The sequence below is a fragment of the Coenobita brevimanus genome, chromosome 112 (assembly GCF_032717465.1).
Source record: "Coenobita brevimanus isolate Jiangsu-jjx chromosome 112, ASM3271746v2, whole genome shotgun sequence".
In the NCBI taxonomy this organism is placed as follows: domain Eukaryota; kingdom Metazoa; phylum Arthropoda; class Malacostraca; order Decapoda; family Coenobitidae; genus Coenobita; species Coenobita brevimanus.
Window position 1 is genome coordinate 8,106,680 of NC_137065.1, and position 12,334 is coordinate 8,119,013.

General features: G+C 44.2%; 1 protein-coding gene across 1 annotated transcript in view; it reads right to left on the reverse strand.

Annotated features, from left to right (window-relative positions):
- The window catches only part of LOC145418026 (nephrin-like), a 194,645-nt gene that overhangs the window by 122,750 nt on the left and 59,561 nt on the right, over positions 1-12,334 (reverse strand). Inside the window, exons 11-13 of the mRNA XM_080286561.1 lie at positions 11,914-12,074; positions 10,298-10,436; positions 5,816-6,214 (exon numbers count right to left, since the gene is read on the reverse strand). Of these exons, the coding sequence (XP_080142687.1) occupies positions 5,816-6,214; positions 10,298-10,436; positions 11,914-12,074 (699 nt within the window). The remainder of the gene's footprint in view (positions 1-5,815; positions 6,215-10,297; positions 10,437-11,913; positions 12,075-12,334) is intronic.

A 12,334-nucleotide genomic window follows, 5' to 3' on the forward strand; every position in this document is an offset into this window, starting at 1 on the left:
TGATAATGTATTATCCAAGTGATTATACAAGCTACAGAAAGAAGTCAGTATAAAGTTTTGAGTACATTAAATTGCGTTTTCAGTCGAAAATTCACTTGGTTAAATTACAGGGTGCGGCAAAATTAGACGATTTTGACTGGATAAATGAGTAACTTATACTAACGTTTTTATGAAACATTTACAGATGTACAAAGGTAATGGAATACCATTTAGTGTGATGGCTTGGAATTGACACCAACAGCCACAATTTCTTTAACACATAATCACGTCAGATGAAGCCCATTTCCATCTAACTATGTTAATATGAAAAACGTCAGGTACTGGACACCAGAAAATACCTCGCTTACTGCATCAATCACCTGTGCATAGCCAAAAGGTCACAGTGTGGTGTGGACTCAGTGCCTTTGGCATTTTTGGCCCTAACTTGTTTGGAGACTACAACGGACATACACTTACTGTAAATGCTGAGCGGTACGTGAACATGCTGAACAATTTTTTATTTACTAGAACTACGCCGACGCCACACTGACTTAGGATTACCATGGTTTCAGCAAGATGGCGCAACGCCTCACACAACACGAGTCTCATTGCAGACCATTCGTGGGCATTTCCCAGGACGTGTCATCTATGGTTATGGTGATGTCGCTTGGCTTTCACGCTCGCCAGCTTAATCCCCCTGTGGCTGCTTCTTATGGGGATACTTAAAGCACAAGGTCTACGAGGGTCAACCTCACACCATTGAAGAGCTGAAAGAATGCATCAGGGCTACAATTCGACAAATGCCATTGGAAAAGCTACGCAGTACGACGACCTGTCTCAACCGACATGCACAAGATTGTTTACAGAACAATGGAGGCCACCTGCTTGACGTTCTCTTCAAAACTTAGCCATCACACAAAATGGTATTCCATTACCTCTGTACATCTGTAAGTGTTTAATAAAAAAGTTAATATAAGTTGCTCATTCAACCAGTCAAAATCGTCTAACTAATTTTGCCGCACCCTTTACTAGCGTGATAGGTGAAACACTTTTTCTTTGATAAGTTTTTCTCTGTATAGTAGAGTTTGAGGAAATATGCATCGAGTGTCACAATGAACATCCTGTTTTTGTTTGTTTGTTCCTTTGTTTGCTCGTTTGTTTGTTTGTTTTCATAGCAGAACAGCCCACTTCACAGTGGTATGAAATTGCATAAGGCATCAGGATCCTGTGTGCTCACTGTGACAGAATAGCGCTTTCTAAACTCTATCCTGAAAGTATCCTGCTTATTATAATTAATTTAATTGTTTGCCCTAAAAATGGAAACAAATCACACGAGCTAAACTACAGATATTACCCCCTTGAAAAGGGAAAATTGCCCCTTTGGGGGTAATTGCCCCCCAGGTTAAGAGCCACTGCTCTAAATCTTTCATTCCAATGCCGTGCTAGTTTGATTCTGTCTGGTTCTGGAGAGGTCCACCTTCAAATAGCTGCATCGATATGACTGTTCAACTCTAATGACGGTTATACAAACGTCTGTCATCCCTCTCCCAACACCCCACAAGGACGATGGTACATTTCAGAACATCAGCCTGCAGTCCACCGGGTTCACGTCCAGATGAGTCTGGGGCCACAACAACAAAAACACCAGCCGCAGTATTCTTTTACATTCCAGACAACAGTGACTGGTGGGGGCGCCCATCATCCACTCATTCAGTATACTGATGCTCTATAGGTTAACTCTACATTGAAAGACAAGCCAATTGATTTCATATAAACAAAGAAATAATATGATATGCAGGGTGGTAACGTTATAACTAACCACCACGCGTTCCCTACGTGTCAATAAGTGGGTTGGAGGAGGGTTAGTGCCCCTCCCCGGAAAACAACTAACTAAAAATACAAACAAAAAGCCTCGGGCAAGGACAGACAAACGGGTGACGACCATGGACCGGACAAAGGACATGATACGGACTGCAACATGGAATGTAACGGGTGGGAATCATGAGGTGAAAGAAAGAGGGTTTGTCCAGGTGCTTGAGGTTGCAAAAGTGGACATATGTGGATTAACTGAGACTAAACGGTGAGGTGAGAATGTGCGAGACTGGGAGTATGGATGGGGTATATGCATGGGAGTAGATGAGAATGAGCGGGCAAAAGAGGGTGAATATATCGCTGTGTGGAAGAGACAGAAGGAGAATATACAAGTTTTGATCAGTTGGTTCGAGGATTGTGTGGAAACGATTGAAAGTAGGAACATAAACGTGGACAATTTGTGTGTATGCACCAATGTAAGATCGTGCAAACAGACAGAAAGAAGACTTCTGGGCAAATGTGGAAGCGTGCATGGAAAAGTGAGAGGAATGAGAGAGTGGTTTTGAATGGTGATATGAATGAAACGTAGGCAATGTGAACGTGGATGGAATACTTATTGACCGGAGTGTGCCTTCAGAAGTAGGTGAGCGAGGCAGTCCTTTAGTGGACGTCTGTGCAGGGAGGGGGCTGGCGATGGCCAAAGCCCTCTTTAAACACAAAATGATTAACAGGTATACTTGGAAGTTATGAGAAGGGTGGATGGTGAACTGAATGAATCGAAGGCAATGACTGATAATGTGTGAGTGTGGATGACAGAATGAGAAGGTATGTAATGCATGCAAAAGCATACAGTGGTTGGGGGAGTGGACTTTCAGACCACCACTTAGCAGTGGTGTAACAAAGGTTCAAGGAAAATGGATGAATAGAACGAGGGAAGGACAGGAGGAAGTAGTCCATATTAGGAAGGTAGAAAGGTTGCATGAGGGTAGAATAAAAAGGCAGAATATAAGAGAGAAATGGAGAAGCAATTGGGTAAATATGATTTGGAGAAGATGGAGGAGGTGGAAAGTGTGTGCAAGATGCTCACAGATGAAATCTGTGCAGCATGTTAAGTGGTGTGTTGGGACATGAGAGGATGAAATAGGGATGCAAGGAACTGTACGGTGGAATGAAGAGGTGAGACAAGCTGTGGAGTAAAAGAAGAAAGCATATAGTGAATGGATGGAAAGCAGTGACATGGAGGAAGTTGGGAGACAAAAGAGAGTTATATGTAGAGAGGAGGAGAAAGGTGAAAAGACTAGTAAGAGAGAGTAAGAAGAGAGTGGAAGAAGAATTTAGAATAAATTTGAGGGTAAAGTGGAAGGAATGAAAGAAAATGTCCTGGAGGAAGGTAAAGAGAGTAAGACAAGGTGATAAAGAAGTTAGTAGGGGAGTGAAATATAAAAATGGTAGGTTGACAGTGGAGAAGGGAGAAAAAGTGACCAGATGAAGAGAACACTTTATGGAACTATTAAACACAGAGAATGAAAATAATGCTATTATTAGTGGGTGGGCAATGGCTGGGAGAAGGATGAAGGTAAGAAGGGAGGAAGAGATCAGTAGAATGAAAGTTGTGGATGCAATGAAGAAAGTCAAACCGGGGAAAGCCCCGGGAATTGATGGAGTGTGTGGTGAAGTGTTGAAGCTCTGGGGAGAGATAGTAGTAGAATGGATATGAAAAATGTGCAAATTGGCCTGAGGGGAAGGTAGAGTCCCGGAGGATTGGAAGTTAGGTATGATTATCCCCATGTACAAAGGAAACGGAGAAAAAGAAGTTTGTGGTAATCATAAGGGCATTTGTCTTCTTAGTGAAATAGGAAAAGTATATAGTAGGATACCTCTTGACGGAGTTAGGGAAATGACAGAGGAATTAGTTGAAGAACGAGGAGGGTTTTAGGGAAAGAGGTTGTGTAGATCAGATATTCATCCATAAATCTTCAGAGAAAAGTTTCAAGAGAAGGGAAAGAAGCTGTGTGAGGCCTTCATGGATTTGGAGAAAGCATATGGTAGGGTGGATAAACGAGGAATATGGAAAATACTAAGAATATATGAAGTAAATGGGAAGTGGCTGAATGCCGTGAGGAGTATGTATGAAGGTGCTAAGACTGCAGTGCACTTGAATAGTGACCTGAGTGAATTTTTCTATCTGAATGTTGAATTGAAAGACGGATGTGTCATGTCTCCATGGTTGTTCAGTCTGTATGTGGATGGGGTTATAAAAGAGATTCAAGGTAGGACAGTAGATGATGGAGCAGTTCTAATGAGTGAGGGTAGCGTTTGGAAACTTCTTGTACTGTTGCTTGCAGATGACACTGTATTGTTAAGTAAAGACGAAGGGGAACTGCAAGCTTTGTGAATGAGTTTGGAAAAGTGTGTACGAAACGGAATCTAAAGGTGAAAGCAGGGAATTGTAAAGTTATGGTCTTCAAGAGAAATTAAGTCACCGATTGGACAATGAAGTTGGATGATGAGGAAATAAAAAAGGTGACTCGGTGAGTGCATTTAAGTAAATGAGTAATATGATGATTATGAATCGAAGTTTGGAAGATGATGTGCTTGAAAGGGTACAGCAAGGATGAAAAGTTGCTGCTACTTTGAAAGTAGTAATGAGAAATTGGGAAGTGAGCATGGAAGTAAAAAAAATTACTGCATGATAGTATTGTGATACCAACTCTAGCGTATGGAAATGAAGCTTGGACCTTGTTGGAAGGACTGAAGTTAAGAGTGAGTGCAGTGGAAATGAATTACTTGAACTATTTGTATTTTCTGAATTATTTGAGAGATGCATGTGGAGTTACATGGAGAGACAGACAGACAAATGATGAAGTGAAGGAGGATTATGGTGTGGATGTGGATGTAACAGAAAGTGTTCGGAGAAATACACTGAAATACACTGAGTTGATTTGGCCACGTGGAGAGGATGAAGAGCAAGTACTAACGAGGAGAGTATATGTGAGTGAGGTGGAGGGGGGAAGACGGAGAGGGAGATCGAAGATGAGATAGACGGATGGAATGAAGATATATATGAGATGTGCGGTTATCAGTTGGGGTGAGGGCATTAAAATGGCGGGGAACAGGGCGACATGGAAGCGATTTGTTTGTGGCCACCTCGTACGGGATTGAGGCGTCTGGCAATAGATAGATAGACAATTTTCTTCAGCTTGGGAAGGACCTCTTGTACAGGCCAGGATAAGGAAGGCTGTATCCAACCCGTCCAGTTAGAAAATTCTCCACTTGAATAATATCGTCTGGTGAAAACAATGAGAGAACAAAACCTATGCCATCAGACTAGACGGGCTAATACATGGAGTAAGAGAAGTTCAACAACAGGAACATGGAAAATGTAAAAGGTGAAGAACTTAAATTGGGTCCTGGAAGTAAAACGACGGTTGTGTATCGAATTGGGTAAAAATGATTAGGTGTTTTCCTTCACACACACACACACACACACACACACACACACACACACACGTGACATGGACAACGAATACATCCACTCCCTATTCAAGCCTACTGTCTTATTTTTCCACCCAGTTTTCCATCCGCGTGTATTTTTTTCATTCAGTTTTATATCCGCATATCGATTTGTTTATCCGTTTATCTGTGTACCTAGTGTAACTAATTATTCCTACTGTAGATAAAGATTTTTTTTTTCTGTTAACTTGCTCGTTGGTGAGTGTAATTATTACATACTGGTTTCACCTACCACTGTCATTCAAATATCCGGCTTATTGACTATATCTTCATATGATGTCTAGCAGAAATAACCATCTGTCAACAAATACTTGTCATTGCTTTTCCTCTTTGGCTTCGCCAAATATATTATATTCTCTGGCTGATGTTAAACCACATGATTAGGAAAACAGAACAGCAGCCAATGCTTGAATTAACTAAAGTTCGTTTCATCAGCTTAACTAAACTAAGGTCCTTTTCGTCAGTTATTCAGTATATTCCTTTTGTCTGTTTGTTCACCCTCTTGACTCACCTGCCGTAGGTATAATGTCTGGGTTTCCTTCATCAGTGTCTCTGGATGTGGCTACCACGAAGGACTGAGGCTGCAGATCACTGATACTGGTGGCTGTGGTGGCTATGGTGGGATGGAGGAGATGTTGCTGATGGGGGAGGTGCTGGAGGTGGAGCGTCGGTGCATGAGGTGGAGGCACTTCCCCACCTAAGTCGTCCCTCCCATCCTTTACAGCTTCTCTATTCCCAACTTGAAGGTGTGACCGTTGGTGAGTTCTTGAGCGTAACTTAACGGCGATGCAGAGAGCCGCCACCACCGCCAGTGCACCCCCAACTACCCCCAGCGCAACGGCCAGGATGAAGGTGATGGAGAATAGTGAGGTTGGGGACTGGCCAGGGGAAGGTGGGGGCTTGACGGCCGCTGACCAGGTAAAGGGAGAGAAACATAAATGGTAAAGCGGATGTCCGTTTTCTCTCTATCGTAATCTGTTTAATACTATGAATTACATACACAGAGGTCCATATATTAAGCATCCCAAATCTTTTGTTGCAGGAATGGCTTAGTCAGCATTATTGTCTCCATAATCCTAATATAATTCTCTATAGTGTCAGCCTTTCACGTATTTGACTATGTGGGTGATTAGTTCTTTCTGAATGAACTAAAATTTATTAGCTCCTTACACCAGCAGACTAGGCCATCCATGCAACACGCAAGATGATAAGGCCAGAGATATGAGAACCACTGTATATCAAAGAATAACAACTGGAAAGACAAGACTGTTGTCAGACAATGTGGAAATGAACAAGGTGATTCCAGAGAAGCAGGGGCATTAATTTATTGCTTGCAGGAAGGCATGTGCTGGGAAGGGATGCCTTCACATGGTAGTAACAATATAATTAGATGGCTTAGTTGTACAGTTATACAAACATCTCTCATCTTCTCTATCCCAAGGAAAGAGGTTGGTGAACTGCAGGAAAATGGCAACTTCAACCTGCAGACCACCATGTTCACATCCAGATGGGCCTGGGGCCACGCTTAGAACAGCACTAAGGTATATTGTGAAGAGAGCATGTGAGAGTAAATAAATGAGCAAGGAGCAACTGTGAAAGATGTTACATTTGAATGGTTTGCTAAGGAACCTACTGAATGCCTTAAAGATGTTTTATGTTTGTGGTGAATTAAGTCCAAGTGCAAAGATTTAGTTACTGGTGCAGCACAAGTGTTGGACTGAAACAGGGTTATGTGCTGTGGCCATAGTTGTTCAGTACGGTAACTCTCAATTATTCAGCGCAATTCAGTCAACCCCTACGCCAAATACTGCAGAACGCTGGATATTGCATAGCATCGCCCAATCAGCTCAACATTCGGCATCGAGCTGGATACTGTCACTATCAAGCCTCAACCTTCTATCCTAAAAACATTTCCTAGATTAAAAGATGAAAATTAAACATAAAATACAATACAGTCTTGATACAGTACAGTATATACAATGCACAGTTTACTATGTACTCACCTAGTGTTGGCATCGTTGGGGGTACAGTTGCACACCATGCAGTACAGTACAGTGCACTTAATCTGGTGTGGTCTAGTGGCGAATGGTTCTCACAAAGATTACTCCAACTCCACCATCTCAGAGCTCTATTTCTGCCAAAGGTGCTGGAGTAGACAGCAGAGATGGAGTGGCAGACAGTGTGAATTGCAGCTCCAGTGGGGCTTCTGACTGAGTCGAGACCTCTGATGGACACACCACTCCTGAAGGGGCTGAAAGTAGTGCCATGGCCGAGCTGCCTGGCTGCGGTGAAGAAGTGGCCTTGGTTAGAAGTGGCCTTGGTGGTGCCTGGCTGGGATGAAAGAAGCCGATATGTGGAAGTAGAGGGCTGGGGTGACAGAGGCCAATACGAGGAAGTCGAAGGCTATGGCACCAGAGGAAGACATGAGGGAAGTCAAGAGCTGTGGCGATGGAGTGGCAGGTGTTACCAGACGGAAAAAGAACGTGATGGAGGACTGCTAGGTGATCCATCTCGACTGCAGCTTACTAACATTCCCATGGCCCTCTTGCAGGTAGGTAGCCATGGCATCAATAAAGATAGCCTGCTGACTGGGATACTTGCAGTAGTCGAGAAGGACTTCCACCACATCACTGACTTGCTGGACATAGTCTGGTACCCAAGCTCTCTCTCATCCACTTCCAGCTAATCGTAAATGGTGTCCTTTGTTACCAATATCCTGCTGCTTCCATCCGATGGACAATGTCCTGAGCTTAGAAGCTGGTGAAGTCAGCAATGGTCTCTTTACCCTTGAGAAGCTTGATACAACCATGCTCAAGTATGAGTGCAGAGTTCCCTCCAAGCCTGCACCCAGTTGTAGATTGCAGACTTGAGGGAATACCGCTTGAGCTTAGCAAAGGTCCTCTCCCCCTACTATCCTCGCCTTGGGCTGCCTCCTCCTCGTCCTTGAGCACAACCTTCACGTCTTCCATAAACCTCTTCTTGTACAGCTGCTTCATTGCCCCGATAATACCCTGGTCCATTGGTTGAAAGATGAAGGTCAAATAAGGGGACAAAAACAGGACCCTAATTCAACCTCCATTTCCAACCAACTCCTTCTCAGAAGGATGAGCAGGAGCATTGTCAAGGAGCAACAGGGCCTTCACTTGGTCACAGGCAAGGCCGAGACTTTCCATCTGATAATGGATAATCTCCTTCACAGCATGACTGTAGAACCATTCTTTGAAAACCTTGGCTGTTAACCAAGTCTTCAGTGTGCGGAAATAAATCACTGGGAGACTGTCCATCAACCCATGGAGACAATGTGGCTGTTTTGCATGCCCGATTACAACCGGTTCCAGACGAAGGAAATCTGTTGCACTGACACAGCACAAAACAGACATGCACTGTTGGCTCACCTTACAATCAGGTAATGACTTTTCCTTCTCATCAGCCCAGGTGTTAGTCGGGACAGACCTGAAGAACAGACCAGTTTCGTCAAAGTTATAAACCTGATTGAGACATAGACCTCCTTCATCAATCAGGTTTTTATGCCTGGTGTGAAACTCATCTATTCCTTCAGTGTCTGCATCCAAAGCTTCACCATAAGCAGTCCTGTTAGAAAGGCCATTTCGAAGTTTGAATCGACTCAGCCAACCTTCAGAGACCCTGAAATCTGCAGTCCCTAGTTACTCAGTGAAATTGGCCGCACCCTTCAGCCTGATGGGACACACAATCACGCCACTGGCACGCTGTTGTCGGAACCACTTCAGGCAGGCCTGGTTGAGTTTGCTAAAGCGTGTCTTGGCCATCATCTTGTGCTTGTTCCATCGCACAGTTGAGCCATGTACACCCCGGAAGAACACCTTGATGGAGTCCTTGTTCTTCAACAGATCCAGCAATGTGACCCAAGGCATGTCATAGTGCCAGATCAGCCTTGCGATCATCTAGCCTCGCTCCAACTTTTCGATTATCTCCATCATATTCATGGAGAAAATGATACGATGCCTTTTAGCAGCTGGTGGAGGAGCCAGGGGGACAGCAACCAGGACCATGCACAAGGCCAGCAGGACCTGCAGCAACCAGGGCACTGCCACAAATGCCACAAACTCAGCCACCACACAGAACTATGATCGAACAGTCAGTGAATTAGGGCACAGAGCACTTAGGGGCCGCAATGTCTGTCACAGCACAACAGCAACGAGGCAACGAGCAAGGCACGTGAGACCACAGGCAAAATCACAGCACTGGTAGTAGACACAGTGTGTATGTACACTGTACAGTTGCCAATATCGAGCACTAGGACACGAAGCACTGAGAGGCTACAAGCTTAGTAACAGCACTAGAGCAGTGAGCAAGGTATGGGAGGACACACAGCAAGTCACAGTACAAGAATTTTTCCATCACGTGGGTCACAAGAGCAGGGCGCACAAATACATCTGCACTATACGAGATCCACAGGAGAGAATGAGAGAGTGATGGTACTCTCGGTGCTTCAGATGGGCTGCTCCTGCAGTGCATTCTGATTGGATGGCGTACTGCGGGGTTATCCGAGGAGCTAATTGTATCCCTTGTCCGAGCTGGATCATACACCTTGCCATTGGATACTGCATAGGACTGCCGGTTGCTTCCCATTTTGGCGCTTTAATAGAGCCAAGCAAAAGCACTTGATGTTGCATTGGGCAGGATAATGTGACACCAGATAATGGAGAGTTTACTGTATATGACTCTTTGCATGAATAGAATTAAAAAAAATACCTGGGTTTGAATAATCATCATCAAAAATTTCTAGTGTTCATCTCATGTTGCAGCTCAACAGTCGAAATGAAGATATAACAAGCTTAGGCCAATAAAGGCTGAATGAGTATAGCAAGGAGTTATTTGAGATGATAACAATGATGAAACTTTTTCCCTTTTCCGCCTGAGTAATCTATACTGAAAGAAGTACAGTTATCTGGTGATAACTAAAATATGAATGACATCTTTAGGCTGAATGGGTTAACGGACTATAACTCACCTGTACGTCTTTCTGCAAGGTCCTTGATGGTATACACCTTAAGTGAGACCATCTCCCCTCTGCCCTTCTCATTGGTAGAATACACCACCGCCATCAGGGCCAGACCTGCCTCCAGCCCCTCCACTGTGAACTGAGGCACCTGTGCAAGAGGAGATGGGGAAGGGAGGGGTGACTCAAATATTCCTTCATGTATTTAGCATTTTCTATCCCATCTTACCTAGCGGTTTACTGTGTTACATCTCTATACACTCTTTTATGGTGTGGTATTTATATCATTTCAGTGTGGAAGATTAACATGAAATAATATTCTCTTTATATTGCATTTAAATCGCCGCAAAAGTTTTTTCAGGTCATAATTCATAGAAGTGTTTAAATGACACACAGAGACACAGACACAGACACACACACACACACACACACACACACACACACACACACACACACACACACACACACACACACACACACAGGGGGGCACCCAGAAACCGAGAAAGGGAGGTTCCCAAATTACTGTTAAGTCCTTGTGAGTAAAGCAAACCCATACAGCTGTGGTGTCCCGGGGGAGGGGTACTGTATGCCTCCCGGGATTTTTCTTTTTTATCTAACCAATAACTGATGACTAGATCACTGCACTAAAATAATTCAATCAGTGGCATCTGTGGTACGGTAGTGAGGTTGCCAACCAAACACGTATATCGACCATTTGCCACAAGGTGCAATGGCACAAAGAGCTAAATGTTCAATGGAAAAATAGGAAAAGTTAAACTTCAATATTTGACATTGTATGGCAGTGCTGAATTGCATTCAGATGATTCAGGTGTATGAAAGTTATTATGGCATGGGTGAAGTATGACTGTTGGAATAGGCCTGGACAGACCGCACCTTGCAGTAACTGGAGGAATCAGACTGATGGAGGTTCCGGGCAACCAGGAATCCTCCCTGGGTGCGCCCTTGCACACACACACACACACACACACACACACACACACACACACACACAAAGTTAAAGTGTACCTTCATCTCTCTCTCTTTCTCTCTCTCTCTCCTGGAGCACGTTCGTGAGAGCGTGGTATAGCAGCATAACAAAGGTTTACCCACTGGCTCCCAAAGTTCCTGGCCGAGGCATTGTGCTGGCAGGGTGCGTACTAAGTCTACCGCCCTCCGCCTATTGGCTCGTTGTAGTGAAGCTCATTGATCCCTGCCTGGTGATTCCCTACTTTATTAACTTTTGAAAGTTCCCAGTTCCGTCCTATATAGAGGACACTGGGCTCACATGGGTCAAGTGTACCTTCATCTCTCTCTCTCTCTCTCTCTCTCTCTCTCTCTGTCACCTAATGCACGTTCGTGAGAGCGTGGTATAGCAGCATAACAAGATTATGCATACCTTCATCTCTCTCTCTCTCTCTCTCTCACCTAAAACACGTTCGTGTGAGAGTTGTATAGCAGCATAACAATGATTAATCATCTCTTCATCTCTCTCTCTCTCTCTCTCTCTCTCTCTCTCTCACACACACACACACACACACACACACACACACACACACACACACACACACACACACACACACACACACACACACACACACACACACACACACACACACACACACACACACCTGGCTCGTAACGTTGGCCAGAAGTGCGTTGGTCAGGGGATGGTACAGTTCCATAACAAAGGTCTGACTTAGGCCTCCGTCAAAACCTGCCACGCAGCGCACATTCACCACAGACTCCGATAGGTTGTACACAGAACAGTTGTGTACGGGGTCTGGCCGTCCTGGAAAAAGAAAAAAAGGAATTGTATACTGCATCATCATCATCATCATCGACACGTACACAGAACTGTTTTGTAAGGGGTATGGACTCTGGCCGTCCTGAGAAAAGAAATGGCGAATTGTTTTCTACATCACCATCTTCATCGATAGCTTGTACACAAAGCAGTTGTACATGGGGTCTGGCCGTCCTGAGAAAAGGAAGTCAAAACTGTACACTTCATCATCATCACCATCATTTTCACCATCAACAAGTTGTAAATCG